This window comes from Patiria miniata, unplaced genomic scaffold (assembly GCF_015706575.1).
Source record: "Patiria miniata isolate m_02_andy unplaced genomic scaffold, ASM1570657v1 HiC_scaffold_7, whole genome shotgun sequence".
NCBI lineage: Eukaryota > Metazoa > Echinodermata > Asteroidea > Valvatida > Asterinidae > Patiria > Patiria miniata.
This window is the reverse complement of record NW_024037074.1, coordinates 40,983,082-41,007,986: the sequence shown is the minus strand read 5'-3', so window position 1 is coordinate 41,007,986 and position 24,905 is coordinate 40,983,082. Positions and strand designations below refer to the sequence as shown.

The 24,905-nt window shown below is 42.2% G+C and overlaps 2 protein-coding genes across 6 annotated transcripts; both read right to left on the bottom strand.

Moving 5' to 3' along the window:
* Positions 1-620: 620 nt before the first annotated feature.
* LOC119745848 (WD repeat-containing protein 25-like) lies at positions 621-15,297 on the bottom strand. 4 transcript variants are annotated; one of them, XM_038222479.1, is made up of 7 exons: positions 14,223-15,297; positions 12,261-12,282; positions 8,259-9,172; positions 6,938-7,068; positions 5,490-5,660; positions 3,223-3,363; positions 621-2,610 (listed from the first exon to the last, which is right to left on the bottom strand). In XM_038222479.1, coding segments are annotated over exons 1-7 (1,602 nt in total). In that variant the 5' UTR covers positions 14,224-15,297; the 3' UTR covers positions 621-2,388. The 4 variants fall into 4 exon arrangements, with proteins under 4 accessions (XP_038078407.1, XP_038078408.1, XP_038078409.1 ...); XM_038222480.1 differs by lacking the exons at positions 12,261-12,282; positions 14,223-15,297 and adding exons at positions 10,107-10,161; positions 12,071-12,253 and having other exon boundaries at positions 8,259-9,170; XM_038222481.1 differs by lacking the exons at positions 12,261-12,282; positions 14,223-15,297 and adding exons at positions 10,107-10,147; positions 12,086-12,253 and having other exon boundaries at positions 8,259-9,170.
* Positions 15,298-16,139: 842 nt separating this feature from the next.
* Positions 16,140-23,211, bottom strand: LOC119745879 (methyltransferase-like protein 27). Of its 2 annotated transcripts, none has more exons than XM_038222534.1 (6): positions 22,601-23,211; positions 21,444-21,578; positions 18,964-19,086; positions 18,517-18,655; positions 17,943-18,035; positions 16,140-17,660 (listed from the first exon to the last, which is right to left on the bottom strand). In XM_038222534.1, exons 2-6 carry the CDS (start codon positions 21,567-21,569, stop codon positions 17,461-17,463), a joined length of 681 nt encoding a protein of 226 aa, XP_038078462.1. In that variant the 5' UTR covers positions 21,570-21,578; positions 22,601-23,211; the 3' UTR covers positions 16,140-17,460. The 2 variants fall into 2 exon arrangements, with proteins under 2 accessions (XP_038078462.1, XP_038078461.1); XM_038222533.1 differs by lacking the exon at positions 22,601-23,211 and adding an exon at positions 21,974-22,157 and having other exon boundaries at positions 21,444-21,599.
* Between the last annotated feature and the right edge of the window lie 1,694 nt (positions 23,212-24,905).

Below are 24,905 nucleotides of genomic sequence, written 5' to 3'. Positions count from 1 at the left end.
ACAAGTTGGAAGAATCCACTGTTAAGTGGGGAGAGATTCACAATATAGGTGGGTGCAGACATCCGGGATTTGTTTACATTGGCTTATCTAGCTCCCAGACCTATGTTCTTGAAACTCAATGGTTCTTGAGTCTAGAATGGTAACGCATAGCAACCGATGAAAACTGACGTCACTCCGCCCCGATCTATAGTCCCCTGCTTAGGTATTTGCCTCGAAGGGACACTTTTCATTTGACTGTGCATTAAGAACTTTCCTTCATGTAAATAAACTCATTGTTCACATAAATATTGAACTAAGTCGCATGCACAGTGATTTTTTTGGGGACGATTTGTAGAGATGTTTTAAATAAATAACCCAATATTTTCATAGGGCAATTTCTCATTTGAGCCTTTCGACATAATGGGTTGCCATATCTTTTCAGCTAATGTTAGGATAATCTGTCATGGGGAAGTTGCTTTATAGATTAGGTCACACAATGTTCGCCATTAGAGGGAGCCTCCATGAATGCATACTCATAGCCTGCTCAAAATAGTCTACAATTTTGCCAGAGAGAGTCCATTTTCCACAATTTGACTGTCGTCGTAAAAGGGGAAGATCTACAAATTTTAAGTATATTTTAAAAACTACTGATAAATACCTGGGACAGTTTACCCATTCCTATTGGTCGAGAGCCTGTCACGGTGGTGGTTTTAAACGGTTGAAACACTTCCGGTGTCACATGAAATTTGGACTCTTAAGAAATCTGGCCCCTTTTACCCTTTTATTGGTTGAACGTTCACAATCTTCACTTACATGTAAGCATGTGCAATACCACCAATGAGTCCCTATTTCATAGTCCTAAATTCATACTTCAGCGCCATCGCCGCTCTTTGCGCGCCCCAATCTCCATATAAGGAGATTTGTAGTACATCTCCCGAGAGGCACATATACCATAAATATAGCTCGAGGGGTGTTAAAAAACATGGAAGTAAAATTTAAAAAAAAATTGTTGGAATTTTTTTATTTTTGACTTATTTTGACTGAAAGGTATTTATGAATGGGAATAAATATATGCTTGGCCGGTATTAAAAAAGTAGGACGGGACGCCCTATTATCGCAGAACTTATCACGTTTCTTGTTCGGAATACAGATTGCCCACTAAACCTTCCCGAATTGTCCTGTCTTTTGTGTTGTATAACTCTTCCTTTTCAAATTGATATAAAACAAATCCGACGGTGGTGTGATTCGTGTACGGTGCCTGTGAAAATAGACATGCTCGAAGTATGCGAACGGAGGTGGACTCCCTATTATCACGGTAGGCGGGAAGTGGTTTTTATAATGATCTCAACTTTTCTATTCATGGTTAATGCGTGACCAAAACATCCCCTGAATAAAGTCTGATATTTTCCCTGAAACGTTCAAGTTGATTAAAGACTATATGCCTGCAGAATGATTTTTTTAAGACCCTGCCCTTCCCCTGAAAGGAGAACAAAAATCACTGAGACAAGTCTACTGATTGGCGATTGGGGGCGACATTCACTTTACATGGTGTGCCGTTATTTTTTTTTAACACGCTGTCCTTATTTTGATCCAGTAAACGTTTTTACGATTTCGCGGTGGAAATATCGTCCTTTGACGTCATTTTACATTTGCAGCTGTAGAATGGGAACCATACAATGGAACTTTCATGGACAGAGCACCATTAAAGATTTATGTTAAAATATAGACAGTACCTATTAGCAGACACGGTGAGGGAAAATTTGCTGTTTTGGAAAACGTGAAAATTTATTGAAAATCATTAAAAGTAATTTTTTTAATTGTCTTTTTATACAACTTGGCAGAAAGTCCTTAATGACTGGTGAACTGGATACAAATCACCACTTGAAGGAGTTTTGGCAATGCAAAAAGAGAAATTTCCCATGCCGCGATAATAGAATTGATGCGATAATAGGGAGTCCGACTATACATTTACAACCAGCTTAGGGCCTGGTCGCTGATATTGTCCCTCACCTTCTGCTAGAGCCTTTATCAGCGTCCAGGCCCGAAGCCAGTTTTAAACATATGTTCTTGTTTAAAACGCAGAGGACTACCGCAGAGGATTTTCAAAGGCAACCAGCTTTGCCTTCTCTGCAATTTTCAAGAAAATTTGTCCTCAGTGGTGCACTTTACTGTAGCCTGTTAATCAACCATCCACACAGTCTCTTAACAAAACTGAAAAGCAGTACAACAGGCATCGATAGATCAGTAAGCAGAAGTTGAACTCTGGCATTGCTAGCATACAGTTCAAATCAGTAAGGTCCATGTTGACCAGACAAGTGTTTCATGGAGGAAGCCAAGTTTCTTCTCAAACTGACAGATTTGCAAAATTTTCCAAATGGCAAATAATGTGCAAGGTTCCAAGGCCTAGCTTCACTGCCATACATCCACAGTCCCGTCCCAACTACACGATGCCATGACACCAGGAAGCACGGGGTGCCAGGCCACTTCGGTGCACGGCCCGCTGTGACATTGTAGCGTCTTCAAGATTCTTGCAGTATGGTTATCGTAGATGTACACCTTGCCGTCTGAGCTGCCGCTAACGAGAAGGGCGCCATCTGGAGAGAAATCGCAGCCAATGTGGTAGCCTTCCAGCTGATGGAAAGCACAAACAAAATACGAAATTTAAAAAAAGCCCCCAAAAAAATCACAGAGAGGAAAAGTGGTTTAATATTCAAGTGCAGAAAAGAAAAGACTGCATGTCAACACCAGGTGCATTTTTGAAGGGTTCTCGAAATTGGTCAATCGTAAAATTTTCAGTAATAATTTTTTTGAAGTTGTCTTGATCTTTTTCACAAATTATGGAAATATTTAGAAAGAAAGGGGGGGGGGTGTGGCTAGGCTACACGAAGATGGTGCCCCCCTCCAACTGCCCAATTGGAAACATTTAACTGATTGGAATAACTGCAACAGTTTCAGTTCTTAAGTTAACAAAAATACCTTTTCTTGAAAGAATTGGTTAAAAATTCTAATCCTGCTCATCTCCAGTGCCCCAACAGATTTATTTTGCTCAGCTTCCACACAACATCTATTTATTTATTTATTCATGATTATTCGGCAATTGGACCAAAGTATAGTTTTCCAAATAAACACTTTAGTTTATGATGACCCTAAATTTTGTCGCATAATTCTTCTGCCATTTTCTTCCCCTCAACCCTAAACTTGTCAGACTGTGACAGTAACTTGCAAAGGAATGTTCTCGTTTACCTGATGGCCTTCGTAGCGTTTGAACTTGTTCAGCTTGTAGGGCCTGACTGTTGAGAACAGGGCAATGTAGTTGGCAGTAGACTGGGCCACAAACACGCGGTCACTGGGGTGGGCTCTCAAACACGGGCAGGTGTATTTCTCCTGGATGGTTTAAAAAAATGTGGAGATATTTGAATGGAACTTTGTGAGTTTGATTCACACATGCATGTATCATAAAACAGGTTTTTTTTCTTCAGTAACTTGTTTTTGGTAAAAGATATGTTGATGCATATTTACCAGGGACAAAGAGTAACAATAGGGACGATGGAACACCGTAAGTTGGTCTACAAAAATCTCAGTACCCCATAAGTGAAATGATGTGGAGTTTGAAACTTCAATGGACGCAAACAGAACAATAACAGGGACGTAAAGGTCCCGAAACACTAATTGGGGACCTAACTTAGAAGCCATTTTTGAGGCAGAACCAGGCTCGCGCTCAGGAAGTATGCTTGCACTCTGGGCTCCTTCAACCAATAGGGTTACCAAAATGTACGTGCGCCTTGTCTTTAAGGAAGCACACAACACGCGCGTTAACTTGGTTCCACCTCAAAATGACTTCTAATTTTGTTCGCTGAATTAGTCTATAGTGGCACATACCCCAACTACCCAGTGTATGGGCATTTGACAGGAATGGCGCTCAAATGAACAACAATGACTGTGTTTGTCCTTCAGGGCGAACTCATGAAGGATCCTTTGAGATTCCATGAGTTTTGGATGCATGGATAGCCTGCATGATGGAAACACAGGTATGGCCGGGGTTGGGGCTTCATCCCCAATCTCCATGCAACTCATATGGACTCCATGCGCACACAGTAGATGTTGATCTGTGACCATTTTCCACAGCCCAAGTGGGAGGGACACACTGTGTACACGCACTATGCAATTGTTATCTGCTGTGAGATGGTCCATGGTGTTTTGTACACCCGAGGGGGCAAATGGCACCCGAGGCGAAGCCGAGGGTACCATTTGCCCCCGAGGATGTACAAAACACCATGGACCCCATCACAACAGGCAACAATTGTTTTGTCATACCACGGTAATAGATTACAGCTGTCCAACTCTGTAACTGGTAACGTCTAAAACTGTGGGTCTCTTACTGTTGCGGTGCAGAATTGGCGAACTATTCGCACGTCTTTTTCTTATTGCTGATGCTGTCCGCCTCTAAAATCAAATTTCTGATCTCATCTCTGGAAAAAGAGAGAGGTGACCTGTTGTCATCTGCCGACATTGTTATGGTGATATTACGAGAAAATTGGCACTGTTAAAAAAAGGAGACGAACAGTGACGCATCATGTACACAACAATGGCGCTCATAGCAGAGACAGTGCTTCACTGTCCCCCATGGCACATCTCACAGGAACATACATCAATTTACGGAGTACCAGCATAGCTACAACTTCGTACCCGAGGTCTCATGTTATTATAATACAATGAGGTGGAAACGACACTTTCAACAGCGGGAAAGATCAAGGTAATGTACCCCGTGGGGTACATCACTCATGTACCAAGGCGTACATCGCTCATGCGTTTTTGTGGAGTGTCACGTGATCCAGTCTCGACCAATAAATACTCACAATCTATTACCGTGGTATAACAAACACTCTTGACATATGGGTAGTTATGGGATACCACTATTATCCACCTTTACTTCCCTATTGTTCTACTTTGTTTCTAATGAAATCTTAAACTCCATAGCGTTGATCGCTTCTGGGGTACTGAGATTTCTAACGACCGAGTTATGGGGTACCATTGTCCCTATTGTTACCCTTTGTTCCTGGTGCCCCATAAGTACACTGGTATGCACATGCATGCTTTCGTGTTTTAATTTACTCTCGAGGACAATGCTTTGTGTTTCCCTTTGTCCCTGTAATATAACACTCTCCAATAGACTAAGCACACAAACATACTACAGAGGACCGTTTCCAACAAAAGACCCAACTCTCGAGGACTGAAAGGATCTGTTGTTCTCCCTTTGTGTGTCGGTCCTCAGGGGTTATGTAGAACATGTACACGTATACACAAGTTAGTGGTCTCTTCGAGTGAGTATTGGGTGCCATCTGTAATGCATTCGAATGTCCCTCCCAACTGTCGCTCCAAACTCTCTCTTCTTGTTGACGGGGTACTTGTACACGGGGTCCGCAGTACCACATTTTCCAAGCAATGTGTTCTCACTTAAAATCAAATTCCAAAATTTGTTTTCTAATTTACTGAAATGTTAGCCTTCTTACATGATATAGTTGGTTGGACACCGCGGCTGTTGTTCGCAGGTCCCACACCATGATGGTCTTATTGGCAGAGTCTCGGCTCACCACGTCACACGATGAGGCAAACTCCTGACAGTCAGGCAGAAACTCCACATCTAGAATCTGGCCTAGCTTGCCCCTGTACTCATGTTCACGCTTCACAAAGAAAACAGACAAATTATCCAAAATAATCTCAAATATGAAAGGCAAAATTTATTGTCCCTCAATTGTTACAATTATCGTTCTTCAAGTTAACTATTCATAAGATGGAATTTTGCGTCGGGGTGATGTAAATCAAATTAGGTTTTGCCCTGCACCGACGTATGTTACCTCCCAAGTGAAAAATGGAGAAAAAAAATCACTCGGGTGGGACTCGAACCCACGACCTCCTGCTTTCTAGTGCAGACGTCTTACCACTCAACCACCGAGCTAACAGGATCGGTTGGCTGGTTCGCATCTGCACTAGAAAGCAAGAGGTCGTGGGTTCGAGTCCCACCCGAGTGATTTTTTTCCAACTTTCACTCGGGAGGTAACACACTGAGTATACAGTGTTTATACGTCGGTGCAGGGCAAAACCTAATTTGATTTACATCACCCCGACGCAAAATGCCATCTTTTGAATAATTATCGTTCTTGCCGTTTTTCTATCATAAACTAAATTCAAACAATGAAATTCTTCAAACCTAAATCTTTTATAAAGCAACAAATCTGGTGACTTCTGATGAGATTTTACAGACCACTGAGCAACTTTTCTTTTTAGCAGTAAAATTTTGTCACAAATAACTTTATTTTTGAAGTGTGCGACGGCTATTCCTACAAGCACTCACAGCAGGCACTGAATAAATATTAAAATAAAAAAAGCAAGTACTCTCAATTTAGGCAGGCAGAGTTGACACACTAGAGTCAAGTATACGTGAACATCATGAAGAGTAACATTGTGCACAATTAAAAGGTACATAGGATCATTTGCATTTGTGCAGCATTCTTCGTCTGAAGCAACAAAATTGCTAAAAATCTTTGAGTAGGGTGCAAAACAACTAACCTGTTGAAGTTTCAGCTCAGTGGATACTACAATGTACATATTCTTTTTGTGGATATTCTTTTTGTGGATAATATTCTTTTTGTGAAAACAGAGAAAACAGACGCACAAGTTTGTTGGGTCTTGTAACTGGATTCCATTGCTAACACACATAAAAAAGTGTGCCAACGAGTACGCTTTATTAACTCCACCTTCAATTACTGTTTTCTTCTTAACGATACCGGAATAATTTCACAGGGTGTTTGGTACCATCCCTATCTTTGCTTTTAGCAAGGTTTTTCTCGTTAAATCAATAGACACATTTCCAGGTTGTGTTTCCATATGCCTTTAAAATATGAAAGTTACTGATGTCATGAATACATGCAGCAAGTACAGCCAATGTTGCCAAACTCACATTCCCTGTTCGAATGTCCCAACAGAAGATGGAGGAGTTGTAAGTGCCTGTGATGAAGACGCTCGGATCATCCGGCTTCGTCTTGGCACAAGAGACGTAGGATGAATGATCAAATATCTGCAGCTCTTTCCCTGAAACACAACATGGACCTTTCTTTAATGATATTATGTCACAGGCCAAACATTCTGGTCTCCCGAAAATCCTGAAGACTCAAAATTTAAGGTAGTCTAAACATACATATTCAAAAAAAATATTCAAATTATATAACTTCAATAACTTATGCCAAATATTAAGGAAATCTTTCCCGTAAAAAAAAAATTGGATTGAGACCTCTACCTTGGTTGGTGGCAGACTTAAGATTTCATCTTTGCCTTGCAGAAATTTGGGAGATTTTTGTTTACAAAAGTTTGAGTAAAATTGGCCTGATTTTGCTTTTTTTTTTGGCAATCGGGGTCCCAGTTTATAATGGTAGTTAACTGAATAACTAGTCCCAACATTTTGTCGTTACTTTTCTCATTCTTCAACCAGTTGTGATCATGAAACATTATGATTCAAGCTGTATCCAATAATCCAACTCACGGTTGCAACCGATATCGAACAATTCATTCCAGGTAGGATACAGAAGAAGAAAAATTGGTTCCAAATGTGGACGTGTTTCCTGCTGTTTGACAATAACATCTCACAGCATGTGACTGGCTCTATAAAACAGGGTACTACGTGGTTGGAAAGCCCATAATGTAAGCTTTCATTTGGTATATAATAGGGCTCCATAGCCCCTCCCGTTCTGGAAAATATGACGTATTTGCATATTAATTACTTCTTTGGAGTTCAAATTACACAACTGAGAAAACAGGCTTTGAAATAGCTGGCTTTGTTGTAGAACAACAGAATGATACGCACAAAATGGTTGTTTTCCACTTTGTTCATCAAAATCAACATTTCTGTGAATGAAACCTGAAACTGTAGGTATTAAAGATGTCATCCATGTCAAACAATGAAAATCACATTTTGACAAAATTTTCACCCTCTCAATGTTTAGCAGGCCATTACACAATAATGCTCAGCACGACTTAATACCCTTCTTCGTGGAGCCGGTCACATATGTACTGTATGCATTCATTTGGATACTGCGATCTTCATAATATAGATGATTTACGTGGAGACTGAACACAGTTTTGACAATGAAAATGAATGGCTAGTCTACTTATGCAATATTACTGAGTAACATAAACCTGCCCTCAGTATTAAAAGCTGCACTTTAATGGTCTTTCAAAAACAGACATTCAATTAAGGAAAGGGACATCCTGACAAACAGACAGACCTGACTCTGCATCGCAAAGCCTCGCTGTCTTGTCAAAACCACAGCTCAGAACACAGCGACCTCCCTCCCCCCACTGGGCATCCTTCACAGCACCCCTGTGGCAATTCAATGTCTGCAGGCAACCTCCAACCTTGCTGATCCCATTCCAGATCCGTACGGTCTCGTCCATGGATGAGGACAGCAGAAGATGGCTGAACTGAGAGGCGCTACACCAGCGGACGTGGGTCACCGGGCCAGTGTGTGACAAGAGACGCAACGTTCTGTGTTTAGGAAGCTTGGATGTAGTGTGCCTCTCCAATTGATAAGCTATCATGGGTTGCGTCACGTACATGGTTTCTTTTAGTTTTTCCTGAGCTGCCTCTGTCTGCATACTGTGTAGATCCCTTGAGGACTTTGGCGAGGACTGGCGGAGTCTCTTCGGAATATAAGGCTGGGCCACTGATAATCTTTTGCTGCTGACGTCAGGATGACGTGCTATTTCAGACATGGCATGGTATGTTCTGTCTCTTGACTGAGGTAATAATGCTCCTGACGATGCTGTTGGCAGTGTCAAACATTTTGCTGAAGACAACGATTTTTCAAAAGATGTACGAGCAACCTCGTCACCATTAACAACCAAGGCTGGGTTTTGATGACATAACTGTCTGTGCACATGATGTGTCTTACTCCTTTTAGGAGGCCTGCTCCATGGCAACAGCGGATGTAAACGACTTTCCTTAGAGTTTTCTTTGTGTCTTTTGGAGGAATCAAAATCAAGATTTGGTAGAGGCAGTTTTGCACCCAAAGACGATGGCAAACTTTCATCAACTTTTTCCACTGCATTTTGGGACCGACTGGGCATTGGACATGGTGAATTCTCCTCTTCCGAGTCCGAGCTGTGATAAGCCTGGAGGGCATCCATCCTTATTTTATCTACATTGCAATCAAGAAAGTAAAACAAGTTTTAAAAATGATGCAAGAACTTGGTGTCAAATAGCCCCATAAATGTGGCCAATTTACTGGACTACCTCCGTAAATAAAGGCCACACTGCCACCATGTACAAAAACATGTCGAACTTTGTCGAATTTTGATTTTCACATTTAGGCTTAGGTTACTTTGTAGTTTATTTTTTGCTTTAGAAGCATACTCACCCTCTAGGCTAATCAGAAAGTGCTGCCTTTTTTTCGGGTGTCTATTTTTCGTGAAATTTCCAGATTTATTTGCACACGTTCGCGTATCAATATTTTAACATGAAATTTCACGAACAATAGCCTATAAAGACAAATGAAAGAGGGTGAGTATGCTTCTAAAGCAAAAATAAACTACAAACTAAGCCTAAATGTCATGAAATGTGACAGTGAAAATCAAACTTTGACAAAGTTCGACACGTCTTTGTACATGGTGGCAGTGTGGCCTTTATTTACGGAGGCAGTCCAGTAAATTGGCCACATTTTTGGGGCTAGGTGTCAAAGAGTAGAAAGACACACACACACACACACATTGAAAATGGAAATAGTTCTAGCAGAAATTTGTGGTACACACTAGCTAACACACGCCCCCTAGCTTTTCTTTGATCTGTCGTACTAGTGACTGACCAAATCCAAAATTTGAAGAAAAAAAAGAGTTCTAGCGCCCCAGTTAGTGGGTCTATGAAAAGACATAAATCCGGGACCGAGATCGCGAGAAACATTACCAATTTGGAAAGAATGTTGTAACCTGACGCCACTTTTTTCTTTATATATGATATCATCTCAATGAAGGCCAGTCATTGCAAACACGATGATAAGACATGAATCTGGGTCTGAGAAACATTTCCAATTAAGAACATTTTCTTGACTCTCCATATAGACATGCATTGATAGACTTACCGGTAGTAAAGTTTGTACACAACCGACAACCGCTGAAGTGGCGTCAGGTTGCATTCTTTCCCTTAGCTGGAGTTACCCAGCCCTGAGTTTTATCATTGGGTTGTCATCTAGGGCTGGAGCGAGTTTTTCTCGTAACTTGTAGTATAGGCAAAAAAATTTGGAAAATGTTCAATTTTGTCCCCGTTACACACTAATTGTAACTGCAACTCACCCCAAACTTGCCTGGAATAACCATTACACAGGTCCTTGAAGTAAAAAACGATCCACGATGAAGATTCAGCCTACAATTGCAGTGAAAACAGGAGGAATAACCGCTAACCTGACAACCTTTCAGGCATGGCCAGGACCGCAATTGGTTTGTGCACACAAAAAAATTGTGTACAATGAATGGCGGTCGATTAACAGGCACAGAGAGCGATCGCTGTCAACTACTCGGTTTTGCCGCCTGCGCTGGCTGTTGGCGCATGACGTCACGCGAAAGCGTAATACCCGATGACTGTTTCATGCACTAATATAAGGTTTACCACTCGCATCACAGCTTTGGTACTGGAACCGCAACCAATAGTGCATGAAACAGTCATCGGGTGTTACGCTTCCGCGTGACGTCATGCGCCAACAGCCAGCAAAACCGAGTAGTTGACAGCGATCGCTCTCTGTGCCTGTTAATCGACCGCCATTCATTGTACACAATTTTTTGTGTGCACAAACCAATTGCGGTCCTGGCCGTGCCTGAAAGGTTGTCAGGTTAGCGGTTATTCCTCCTGTTTTCACTGCAATTGTAGGCTGAATCTTCATCATGGATCGTTTTTTACTTCAAGGACCTGTGTAATGGTTATTCCAGGCAAGTTTGGGGTGAGTTGCAGTTGCAATTAGTGTGTAACGGGGACAAAATTGAACATTTTCCAAAATTTTTTGCCTATACTACAAGTTACGAGAAAAACTCGCTCCAGCCCTTATAGACAACCCAATGATAAAACTCAGGGCTGGGTAGCTGGAGTTACCCAGCCCTGAGTTTTATCATTGGGTTGTCTATAAGGGCTGGAGCGAATTTTTCTCGTAACTTGTAGTATAGGCAAAAATTTTTGGAAAATGTTCAATTTTGTCCCCATTACACACTAATTGCAACTGCAACTCACCCCAAACTTGCCTGGAATAACCATTACACAGGTCCTTGAAGTAAAAAACGATCCACGATGAAGATTCAGCCTACAATTGCAGTGAAAACAGGAGGAATAACCGCTAACTTGACAACCTTGCTGGATTGGCCAGGACCGCAATTGGTTTGTGCACAAAAAAAATTGTGTACAATGAATGGCGGTCGATTAACAGGCACAGAGAGCGATCGCTGTCAACTACTCGGTTTTGCCGGCTGCGCTGGCTGTTGGCGCATGACGTCAAGCGGAAGCGTAACATCCGATGACTGTTTCATGCACTAATATAAGGTTTACCACTCGTATCACAGCTTTGGTACTGGAACCGCAACCAATAGTGCATGAAACAGTCATCGGGTGTTACGCTTCCGCGTGACGTCATGCGCCAACAGCCAGCGCAGCCGGCAAAACCGAGTAGTTGACAGCGATCGCTCTCTGTGCCTGTTAATCGACCGCCATTCATTGTACACAATTTTTTTGTGCACAAACCAATTGCGGTCCTGGCCAATCCAGCAAGGTTGTCAAGTTAGCGGTTATTCCTCCTGTTTTCACTGCAATTGTAGGCTGAATCTTCATCGTGGATCGTTTTTTACTTCAAGGACCTGTGACGACTGTAATGGTTATTCCAGGCAAGTTTGGGGTGAGTTGCAGTTGCAATTAGTGTGTAACGGGGACAAAATTGAATATTTTCCAAAAATTTTTGCCAATACTACAAGTTACGAGAAAAATTCGCTCCAGCCCTAGTAATAGACAACCCAATGATAAAACTCAGGGCTGGGTAACTCCAGCTTAGGGCTGGGTAACTCCAGCTATCTTTCCCTCAATATTACTAGTAAATATTTTGAAAATGCACTCGACTCTCTATAGACTTTGTACACAACCAAAGAGGTGGCCTCTGGATATAGGGCCCTACATTCATTCCAGTCTTCGCTTAGTTATAGTATCATATTTAAGTCAGACTGAGACAGAATGATGCTTAGCATTTCTTCTTACCTTCAAGGCTTCAGGCTTCGTTTTTGTAAACACTAGTGCAGTGCCCGTCTAAAATGTGCATGTTCGGGAAACGCAAATTGTTTTGCCGCTGGTATAGGTTGCATACTTGCAGAGTTTTGGAGAACTGCTCGTGCAAACAACACACGCGATTCAATGGTGCTGTTTTCACAGGTTGAACGCACACTTACGTCAAAGTTTGTGCCAAGTTTGAAGTTCGACCACCTACAATGGTCGCTCAGTCGACTGCAAAAATAATGTGCCCGTGTACATACACAAAAATGGTATGCAGTGCTATTCACCCATACTGTATCGCCCTACAATGCACGTGCGCGTACCCGTCCTTTTTGCATTGTTTGCGTCATATTGAGCACGCGCGCTTTAGCTTAAACATGACGTAAACAATTGAAAAGAACTTCAGCGCGTGCGGGTGTTATGTTCTAAGCTATATACTGCCACGTTTGCCTCCGAAAATACTGCTTTTTTGCAGCTTTTTCGACAACCGCTGGTCCAAACTACTTCAAACTTTGCACTGCACATTCTGTGGTCCCGAAAAATACACCCGCCGATTTTCAACTTCATACGGTGCCCAGTTCTGGAGATAATCGACGGACAGACAGACAGACAGAGATTCCTGGAATTATAGTAAGACTAGTGCAGGGCCAGTCGAAAAAACAACGCACATTATTGTGAACGCACACTTGCAAGTTAAACGCACAAAATGTCGTCACCCCCTGGCACTGAAATTTACCCCCACTGGACAATATGGTATCGCCCTACAACTGTAGGTCGTAGTTGTAGGGCGATACCATATTGTATTAGAGTTGATCAGTCGACCGCCTACATGGGTGCAGACCAGTAAATCGGTCCGAAATTGCCTGCGCCGGCCAAATCACGATTTGCATGCCCTCAAAATCTTCGGTATTTGGGCATGCTTTGGGCCATGAACTTGAGGGTTTGTAAAAAATATGGGTGGAAGCCGTGCACAGGACTGGGAGCTTGCAGTTCTGTGTAATTTTGATGTAATTTGGACCCTAAAAGCGCTCTATTTTGCAATGGAGTGTAGGCATCGTTTTTCAAAATGGCGATGGGCTTCAGGACTATTTTCAGGGGTGATCATCTTCAGATGGAAATTTCTCCTAAAAGTCATCAGTTGACCCCCCGAAAATTGAAAAGAAAATGAAAGATGATGAAATAAGCTTGAATTTGATGTGCGTCTCGAACACCTTGGAGAGTTGTGAGTATTTTTCCCGAATTTTTGAAGTGGGAGCATTTACCATTGGGGTCTATGGAAGTTTATTTACTGGTCTGCTACCACATACAGTGCAGTGATGGCTGCTCAGTGGACTACAATTAAATGCATGTGCCCATGCCCTGTGCCCGTGCATGCCACTCACGTACATGTACGTACGGAGACATGGTGTGCAGTGCTATTCACCCATACCGCACAATGGTGTCGCCCTACAATGGTGTGCATGTTCGGAAACGCAAATTGCTTTGCCGCTGGTATAGGTTGCATACTTGCAGAGTTTTGGAAAACTGCTCGTGCAAACAACGCCCGCGATTTCAATGGTGTTGTTTTCACAGGTTGAACGCACACTTACGTCAAAGTTTGAGCACGCGCGATTGAGCTTTACATGACGTAAACAATTGAAAAGAACGGCAGTGCGTGGTATTGAGCACGCGCGCTTTAGCTTAAACATGACGTAAACAATTGAAAAGAACGGCAGTGCGTGGTGTTATGTTCTAAGCTGCCACGTTGAGGCTGGGCCGAGAATGCTGCTTTTTTGCAGCTTTTTCGAGAACCCCTCGTCCAAACCACTTCAAACTTGGCACTGCACATTCGGTTGTCCCGAGCAATACACCCGCCAAAATTCAATTTCATACGGTGCCCGGTTCTGGAGATAATCGGCGGACAGACAGACAGACGGACAGACAGACAGACAGACAGAGATTCCTTGAATTGTAGTATAGATGCCTCTTTGAGGCGCCCTCAAGTGTCCAACTAAAGAGCGCCCTCTTCTTCCTTGACGGGCACCATTATATATGGAGATCAATGCGGGGCACGTTCGAGTAGCTCACCCGGATCGACTTGGGTTAGCCCTGGGCCGTTCGATTAGCTCCGACGTCATTCATTCATTCATTCATTCTTTATTACTTTTACCACATCTCATTTCATTAAGTGACAAGGCATAAATACATACATTTAGTTTTGGGTATTATAAAGTTCGAGCTTGTTTTACAAAATATATATATTTATACACTTTAGTCATTCTTTTCGGGGTTCACCCGGATCAGCCACCACAGGCCCTGCAGAGCAACTCATGCATTTTGTCACTTCCAAACTCGACTTCTGCAACAGCCTGCTTACCGGTCTTACACACTGATACATCGTCTGCAACTTAATTGTACAGAACGCTGCTGTGCGTCTTCTAACAGGTTCCAAAAGATCAGATCACATCACTCCCATCCTCAACAAGCTACATAGGTTACCGGTTAAAACAGAATTCAATTCAAGATCCCCTCCTCACATTCATGACGCTTCATGGCTCTGCCCCTCTTTATTTAACGAACATGCTGCAACCCCGCTCTGTTCCTCGGACTCGACCAGCCAGTTACGGAGACGGAGCTTTTTCGAGCATTGCCCCTCGCCTATGGAACTCAATCCCAGCATATATCTCGGACAAGAACATGACATCATACACTTTCAACAGCATCTCATAACATACATTTTTCACTAGCTTTTTCATCCTAATCACAAAATTGAGTTTTCTGTTCTCATCTCTACCTAGACCGGCGCCTTTGAATGTTACACAGACAAAGTGCGCCTTATGCTGCTAATTATTATTACTACTATATAATTATGGGATAGAGCAGACATGTCATGTCAATGGTGGAAATACAGGGTGTGTCAAAAAATTGTAACCCAAACCCCCAAAATTATATTTCATATTTTAAAAAATGTAGCACCAAAAGTAATGACTGGAAAGCCAATTTCATAAGCTTCTTTTAGATGAAAAAAAAATACTGAAATTGCTCAATCCGTTCAAAGAATATCACCATTTAAACACAATGACCCTAAAACCTCTTTCGTTCAAAAACGCGATTTCAAGAATCGTCATTATTGTCTTCAAACATCATCAGCGATAAAACCTCGGTTTAAAAGTTAAAAACACTCAACAAAGACCATTTGAAGGCCCGTCTTTTAAAAAAAGGTGATTTTATAAATCATACTGTTTGCCTAAGCAGGGTTATTTATAAACATATTGTGTACTACAGTTGGTGACAGTTGTTGAAACAATTATTCTTTCATTTTCTTTGTTGTTCCAAACGGTAAGAATACACACTAAATTGTTTGTTTTTAGACGAAACAAGTTTTAGGGTTATTACGTTTAACCCTAACTCCCTGGGGTGTGCAAAATCGTATTGAAATTGGAGGATTCAGGACTGTTAGGCCCCCCCAAAAATATTCGGTCTCTGGTCAGACCAAAGTTCCGGAATTGATGCGGCGACGCGTTTTTTTTTTTTTTTGGCGTTTTTTTTTTTTCAAGCTTGGATTGTACAGACATGGTGGGTACTATTTTGCTTTTGTTGTGTCCTCATATACATTGGGGTCCTCCATAATTTGCCTTGGTGCCCTCCATCATGTGCAATTTCCCCATTCCTTGGTACAACAATTTGAGGAGGTGCGGCAATAGAGGGCGCTGCTGTAACTACCGCGGACAATTTGAAGAAAAAAAAAGGTTGACGCGCATAATTAAAATCGACGCGCGCGCTGACCAGAGACCGACTAATTTTTGTTTTTGGCCTTATAGAACAGAATCCACAAAAGCTTCCTTGTTGTATTGCCAGTGTCTTACAAAATGTGACGCATAAAGCTATTTTCAACGTTTCATTAGACAATCGATGAAATATATTATTTGATTTAATCTTAATTGTCAAACATGCGTCGAATCCAAGTCGTTTTAAGCACACTTGCAAGAGCTAAATTCTATTGTATGATCTACAAGGGCTTAAGTATGGGAAGGCAAATAAAATCATATAAAAATATAATTTGTTTTTAAAACCGAACCATTAAAAAAAGGTCCTTGATTGACTATGGTATTAAAATATATACTAGGTAAATCTGTCAAATTTGCTACGTTTCTGTGAGATGGCATACTGTCTCTCGCATGCCTTTTTTTTTTTAGAGGAATCTAGACCTTTATCATGCTGCCACCATTTCAGTCATGTTCCCTGTGTCCAATAACAGTACTGCATGAATGATAATGTTTTTTTGTGCAAAAAGGAACAGACTATTTTTCCTTCAAGCATCGCTTTGGTTACGTTGATTTGAATGGGGAAAAATCAAGATGGCCGCAACATGATAATGGTCTATACAGACAGAAGATAATGGCTTAAATTTAGACCTGATCGAATCTATCTGCTGCTCTATCTGCGATTGTAAGACGTATGGCAAGTTCTTCTCTTTGCTTCTAATGTACCAAATTTAACTGACAGAGTCCATCCCCGTTTTGCGTAAATTTGCTATTGGTTGTTTGAACTTGCTCCTTTCATCACGGTACGTAAATTATGCCGTTTTTTGATAGGGAACAGTCTGTCGATCAATTTTCCAGAAACCTGTTGGAATAACATAAAACCAACTTCCCGTTTCCATCTAAAAGTACAAGAAGTGTGAACTTGTAGCCAAGTGTTGTCTTCAAATCGCGAATTGCCATGACATCATAATACTAGGTAAAGGTAAAGGGGCGAACCTGTGTTAAGGAGTGCCCATCTCTCTGTCGTTAGCGATTGGGCCAGACTCATATGCTGCTGTGGGAGGATCGCCACACCTCCTCCACGGCGAGTCTGTTTCCCAGCATTGAATAATGCCGATACCCATTTAACACTTGGGTTGAGAGGGGTAATTGAGGTAAAGCGCCTTACTCAAGGGCACAACACGCATGTCCACGATGGGGCTCGAACCCACAACCCCACGATCATGAATCCTGTGCTCCACCGCTAGACCACACGTGTATAATATTACAGCCTGAAGACTTCTCTTTACTATTAGACAAGGAACACTTCTTAAAAGTTTTAGTTTGTAAATACTGAATTCCTGACAAGAGATTAGGACGGACTTCTTTCTGACTCTCCGTTGTCCATTTTTTCTAATTGTTGCCCCAACCGGAACTGTAAAAGGCTATACTAGACCGTTTATTTATAGGGTAGGCCTAAAGATCTGTTTTGTTTTTAAGGCGGATGGTGAACATATCGGCTAGGTATCCACTGTGGTAAGGTATAGCCGTCTTCTCGATCAATTCCCAAGTTCCTTTGTTGAGAAGTTCTTGGATGCCATTCCCAATGACCAGTCTGTGGTCAGGTACATCATCGTCATATTCCACTCTGCTCAGAGTAAACACCATGAAACCACCTGTCATCAAATCAAAATCAAGGTGAGAGTCTATACAGTCAACAGATATTATTTTTATCTTATTAATGCAAGGTATATACTCACATTATAAATAAAAAGTACGCTGGGATCTTCATTTGCAGTGATCGATGCGTCCTAATATAGGGCTTTCCGAATAATTGTAAAGTGCTTAAAGTTTCCGCTCAATTCGCCACTCCAAGTTGAAAATGTTCGAAGATATGCATGACCTCTCCGAAAGGCTATAATAAAACAAGTAGGCCTAAATGTCCAAAATTCGGATACCTTTTTGGACTATTCTGTTCCATTCAGGGAATGCCGACTGTGTGATGTGATTCATCCCTAGGGCGCCAACACAAATAAGACCGCTGTAAGAATCTGAAATAAGCAACACGTTATGAAGAATGAATCTTTCCAGTTAACGCAGAAAACATATAATCGGAATCCTAATCCCATGGAGAATTTAATACTTCGCTACTCACTTGCTGGTTACCAAAAATAGAATACTTTTGAGTTTAATAACGTTGGTAAAAAAAATCTACACTATGTGCACTGGAATACATTAGTCAGGTATATCGCCACAATATCGCAGGGCGGGGGTGGGGTGGGGGTGGGGGTGGGGGGTGTTACCCATCGCCTAGGATCGCTACCCACGTCGCGTGAACGGACTTCTTCCAAAAGGTTTAGTTCCTTATTTGTTTTCCACAATGATGTTTTTTTTTGAACATCATAACAAAGTAGGCCTACGAAGAATATAGTGCATGGCCAATAACATTTTGATTTTTTTTCGTTATTATCAGTTGGAAATTGAAAATACCAAATTTTAGGTGACACGTAAAACTTGTTATTTTATTCGTACCGTCTTTGATTTCTTCGATTTTGTTTTCATCGAATTTATTACATATGAGCCGTCTGTAGACTCCTTTCGAGGCGCTGATGTCCAAACTCTGCTGGGAATAGTCCACGGCATCGACATTCTTGAAACCAACTGTTCTCAACTTTTGTAAAAAGAATAAAAAAGTACGGATGGTTCTAAATCTTCTTATAATATAATATTTATTGATTTGGCCTTGTATTTGAGATCATCAAAAAAAATTCTAAGATAAGGGCAAAATTACTGTAAGAACAAGGGACTACATGTATGAGTATTGAACTTTCATTGGAAATGCTGGGTAACTTAATTTCTAGTGGCATTCAACGCTAACGCCTCTTTCCCGTCATGAATAATTCTCATTGTCCGTGGCCCCAACATGAACAGAAACGTTATGACCCTAAAATGAGATCAAAATGTCCCGTTACACAATACCTCTTCGCCAACGATACCGGTGCCGGCAGCACAGTCGACGATGGGGGCGCTCTTATCTGATAGCACTTTACCAAGAGCTTCTGCGCATATGCCAGGCGCCTCATAGTCTGAAGATTTCAAATCCTGCGAGGAAGACGTTGTAGAGTGTGCATGAGGTTTTTAGAGTATCTTAGAGTAATTCTTATTTCAAGTAAATCCTGTCTGACTAGTATATATTAGTACTGCCCCATGAGCAGTTCTAGTCATTATTCATAAGATGAAATTTGCGCGTCGGGGTGATATAAATTCAATACATGTACATGCATAATAGGTTTTGCCCTTCACCGACGTATAAACACTGTATACTCAGTGAGCAGTCCCCCCCCCCCCCCCCCCCCCATTGATAGTGAGAAAAAAACCACTCGGGCGGGACTGGAACCCACAGCGTCCTGCTTTCTAGTGCGGACGTCTTACCAGTCGACCACCGAGCTTGCGGGATCGGTTGGCTGGTTCGAATGTGATCTGGCAGCGGGTACCGTAATTAACTACATGTATTCATAAGAATGCAATTAGAGTCGGGTTGATGTAAATTCATCGTGGGTACGAGTCCCACCCGAGTGATTTTTTTGGGGTCCGCTCACGAGCCTCATAGCTCCACGCCTCATAAGTCCGAAACATCGTTTGTCCATTGTCGGACTTATGAGGCGTCGGACTTATGATGAGGCGTCGGACTTATGAGGCGTCGGACTTATGAGACGTCGGACCTATGAGGCGGAGTTTATGCCTCATAAGTCCAACGCCTGATATTTCGGACTTATGAGGCGTCGGACCTAGTATGAGGCGTCGGACTTATGATACGGCCCCGATTTTTTTTCTCACTTTCACTGGGGGTAACACACTACAGTGTATCCAGTGTTTCATACGTCGGTGAAGGGCAAAACCTAATATTGAATATATAGTAATAATTATAGGTCTTCCCAGCCAATTTCCTGAAATGTTCATTCACTTCAGGAAATCGGTCATTCTTTTTCGTCTGAATATGAATGCACGTCTTTAATCCCTTTTCAATTTAACGAAAGTTCAATCGTTTTCATTGTCCGTGCATTCTGTTTTGAGAAACAGACTGCCAATTTCACTACCCGTGCATTCATTTACGAATAATACAATTTCGTGAATGTGCAATCAAAAGCACGTTTCTCTCATTCAAAATAGCAGATTAGATCACATGACATTAAACTAAAAGTGAAATAGAATGGTCAATGTCTGAAATTGCCCTCTAAAAGCGAAAAAGAAGTCTTGTAAACGAATCTGAATGAACATGAACGATAGGTGCTGCTCAATCACTTAATTGATTGAACCGAAATGGATTCGAATGCTCTGTACAGTGTTAGCGAAAATGAACGGCGTGTTCAGAGCGATTCTCAAATTCAGACGAAAATGAATGATTGATTTTCAGAAGTGAATGAACATTTTAGGAAATTGGCCAGGAAAACCTATATATTATTTTCTTAAACCTTGTTCCAGTTCTTTTTTTCCTCAGTTAACACTGAATCAGAGCAGTAACTCAGTGCATATTTAAAATTGATGTGGATGATAAAATCGCGGTTAACCTGTACTCAACTATTAGAAGTTTGTTTATTGACAACCTATATTCCCCATACCCAGTCGAGCTGCGCTTTTGTGTATAAGCCCCCATCCGAATGGCGTGATGGATTATCTTATCATTTATCTCAACCGGCAAAGCGTATACACAAACGCAAAATGTATACGCTCTGCCGGTTGAGGAATGTTAAGTTTAGTATTCATTGCCATTCACATTGTATCAAAGGCATTCCATTCCATGCAAGATCACTTGTGTTAAGGTCACTTGAAAGGTCAAATAAACCATGCTTGCATGGCACCACAATCGAACACAGTTGTCTAGCTCGAATAGTCCTAGCCCCATAAATGGTGGCCTATTTACTGGACTGCCTCCGTAAACATAGGCCACACATCCACATGTACAAAAACGTGTCGACTTTGCCAAATTTTGATTTTCACATTTAGGCTTACTTTGTAGGTTTTTTTTGCTTTAGAAGCATTCTCACCCCCTATATAGGCTAATCAGAAAGTGCTGCCTTTTTCAGATGTCTAATTTTTGTGAAATTTCATGTTGAAATTTTGATACGCAAACGTGTGCAAATGTATCTGGAAATTTCACGAAAAATGAACATCTGAAAAAGGCAGCACTTTCTGATTAGCCTATATAGAGGGTGAGAATGCTTCTAAAGCAAAAATAACCTACAAAGTAAGTCTAAATGTGAAAATCAAAATTTGGCAAAGTCGACACGTTTTTGTACATGTGGATGTGTGGCCTATGTTTACGGAGGCAGTCCAGTAAATAGGCCACATTTATGGGGCTAGAATAGTCCTCTAAGTTCAATCATTGATCACACTAAGGTCAGCACGTGGCCAGCCATCGCGCCATATTTATACCGGTACTGTGTCATGTTCATACTGACCTTATCGTATGAATCTGCCCAATTCTCGTAATATTCCAGCATTTGTTCCGGAGTCAGGAGATGGATCTTGTGAATTAGCTGGCCGGTGGTCTCAGCGACTTGTTGGGGCACTTTACGGGCTTCCATATGGTAAATCTGCTTACAGAAAAACAAATTCCGCAGCAAAATTTGGTGTTGGTGTAATTTAAAGTCTGGTACACACGCTGCGCGGCCGGGGGGCGGCCCTAGTCCTCGGCTATCACGACCACACACACCACGTACATGTATGTACGTATGTACGTACATACATGTACGTGTTGGATGGTTCAGGGCGACCACGTTCCCAAGCCGCTAGACAATAGAAGACCCTGGGAGGGTAGTTTGCATATCGTACATCGGGTGCGTTCGTTTAGCTCACCCGGGTCGACACGGGTAATACGTAAAGGCGGACGGGTCAGCCACAAGAGCCTGGGCGTCACGTGAGGATCTTGATGCCCCGCTGTTGAGCGTTCGATTAGCCCGGCTGTCGTGGTTGACCCGTCTGCCTTCACCCGCAGCAAAATTTGGTGTTGGTGTAATTTAAAGTCTGGTACACACGCTGCGCGGCCGGGGGGCGGCCCTAGTCCTCGGCTATCACGACCACACACACCACGTACATGTATGTACGTATGTACGTACATACATGTACGTGTTGGATGGTTCAGGGCGACCACGTTCCCAAGCCGCTAGACAATAGAAGACCCTGGGAGGGTAGTTTGCATATCGTACATCGGGTGCGTTCGTTTAGCTCACCCGGGTCGACACGGACGGGTCAGCCACAAGAGCCTGGGCGTCACGTGAGGATCTTGATGCCCCGCTGTTGAGCGTTCGATTAGCCCGGCTGTCGTGGTTGACCCGTCTGCCTTCACCCGTGTCTACCCGGGTGAGCTTAACGGACGCACTCATTATGCTTGGTCGTTTTATTTCCAACGTACCAAAACGTGTCTACTTTCATGCTACTTCGCTGCGCTCATACGCATGAAAAACAGTTTAATTCTATGAGTGACCAGACAAAAGGAGGACACAATAAGACGATATAAGGTTAGTTGGATTAGTTTATTTACAGCATGGGTGTAGGTCTTGCAATATAAGACGCATTTTGAATAAAACAAAGTATTTTGATAGGGGATCAGCTATACCTGAGAGGGTCAGCAGGATTAGACGGAGGTTTGAAAACTCCATCTTGAGAGAGGTCGCGTCTCTTGCATTTGCGGCCTTCTATCTCTTTGAGGGCTTCTTCCTCCGCAGATTTGACCTTCTTCTGTTGCTCGGCTGTCAGGTGATCTGACGATTTCTTCTCCAAGTAAGAAACAGTCATCCAACGGGCCTTGCTGTCGTTCGCAATCCTGATCTTGTTCTTTCACTTCGATATCGGCTATTTCACGAAATATGGATTCGGTGTAGGCCTACGTCGTTCTTTGAAGTTATACTGCGAAATTTAATCTCGCAAAGTAAAAGTGAGCTTTGTTGCCGTGTTTAGTTAGTTCTTTAGCCTCTAGCTTGTTCCTTAGCTTTTCTAGTCAAGGAAGTGTCATCACTGTGGAGCTTAGTAATGTCTCTCGGAATTTCTCATCGAAATAACCTTTAAATTTCTGGAACAGAGATGCAGGAGCAAACGTGGTCTCATCTGATTTCGACATATCACAGAGGTAGGTACAGATAAAATTGACAAGGCATTATGGACAATCGTCAGTGACACTTAGCGTCTGTGCAGCAACCTGAAGTGGCGGGAGATACGTGGCATATGATATAGTATAGTGGTGTCACACCTGATTGATTAGGGATGTCATCTGAGAATCTTAGGAATGTCAGAAAGGTGTGTCGAACAAGGGGCTATATCGTATGCGGGGGGGGGGGGGGGGCTCTATCCCGTAAAGCTTAAAGTAGCAATTCTGGTTCCGCATAACAAAACTGTATGTTCACTGTTTGAAGAAATTGAAAACCATGGCCGGGTTTGTGGTACCAACCTGGCTTGATCTGCATCAACGTTTTTTTTTGCGACGTGCACAGCTTCGAGGTTGTACAAAATGATCAAGCCAAGGTTATATTATACATCCTGTTGTCCGATCTCTCAATCCGCTGCAACTGCCCCCGACTGGGGACGGGCTGTGGTGGGTTGAGCGGGCCAGGAACCTTCCCTCTCCAGAAGCAGCAACTGCCTTGACATAGTAATCGCTTCAGTCATCATCTTTGGAGTACTCCCTCTTATTATTTTTTAAACTGGGAACTGTTGGTACTGAGTGACGTACACCAGAGCTTGCCTGCTGGAACTATGATGTGCATTTTTCAATTGGAGTATTGTTCCTTAATTCATTTATGCCTGAATATGTCTGTTGTTGGCATTTCTTCCTGGTCTACTTCCACAGTGGGAACATAATGGTCTTGGAACTAGTTTCCAACTTCCAATTATGTTCAATCCTTCTCAACATTGTTTTAGTCAGTACGCTAGACACCACATCCAGTACCAGGGCAGTCTACGTCTTGGTGCAAGACTGGAGTCTGATTTTTTTCCTATATAATGCAGCCACTGATCTCTCTAGTGCAGCCTCCCACTGAAAAGCGCGGTAAATCGGCCGCGCGGCGGTAGATCGAGGTCGCCATCAACAATAATAATAAATCCAGCCTTTGGAACTTAGGCAGCGCTTCCTAGCATATTCCGAGCATACTGTCACGGACAGTTTGTATAGCGCTTTTGTTGTTGCTTTTGTTCCTAGCCGCCGCCGGAGGGCTCCGATGGCGCATTGTTGGCGGGTTGCGTAATTTTTTTTCCTAGGAGGGTTAGGGGCAATGTCATGAATAATTCAGTCTTTCCTTTGAATCATTGCACTACTTAGGTTCTCGTTCTATTTTCCCCTTAATTTAAAATTATCTCAGTGATAAATTTGGAGAAGAAAAATAGCTGATGAAAATGAGCAGCGACGACGTGGATTCGAACCAGGGATCTTTGTATCCAAAGCTCATCTCGCTATCCACTAGGCTACTGTGTGGTAGCTCGACGACAACCGTTCTTTAAAATGCTTTAATATATTGTAACTAGTTGAGTAACTAACAACAATGCTGTTGATGTCATTGTCCGTTCTCATGGATAAACATGAATTATTCATGACATTGCCCCTAACCCTCCTAGGAATAAAAATTACGCTGGCGGGTTGGGCCACAGGTACGTTCTGACCTGGTTTTGAGTCTGGCTAGCGCGTGCTCCGGAAATATAGGTTCCATAAATAGGTTGCTTAAGCGGGGTGTTACAACTGATAATGTAGTAACCAACCGATAACGTATCACTAACCGATAATGTATCACAAATTGACCGATATTGTATCACTAACCGATAATGTACCAAAAATTGACTGATAGTGTAGTAAAATTTGTATCCGATAATGTATCACGTGTCGACGGATAATGTAACTACAAAATAACTGTATCCGATAATGTATCACCACGGAA

Bases quoted from the DNA above. Each gene is read 5' to 3' on its own strand.
- LOC119745848 (XM_038222479.1), bottom strand. The intron at 9,173-12,260 runs AGCCTTGAAGGT...TGATTGCAATGT, and splicing joins TTTACAAAAACGAAGCCTGA to AGATAAAATAAGGATGGATG. The intron at 7,069-8,258 runs GTCTGTCTGTTT...GTTGTGTTTCAG, and splicing joins GCTTTGCGATGCAGAGTCAG to GGAAAGAGCTGCAGATATTT.
- LOC119745879 (XM_038222533.1), bottom strand. From the start codon at position 22,102: ATGTACGTACATACGTACATACATGTACGTGGTGTGTGTGGTCGTGAT. The intron at 18,656-18,963 runs GTATTGTGTAAC...TTTTTACAAAAG, and splicing joins CCGGTATCGTTGGCGAAGAG to TTGAGAACAGTTGGTTTCAA. The intron at 17,661-17,942 runs GTATCCGAATTT...ATTTGATGACAG, and splicing joins GAACAGAATAGTCCAAAAAG to GTGGTTTCATGGTGTTTACT.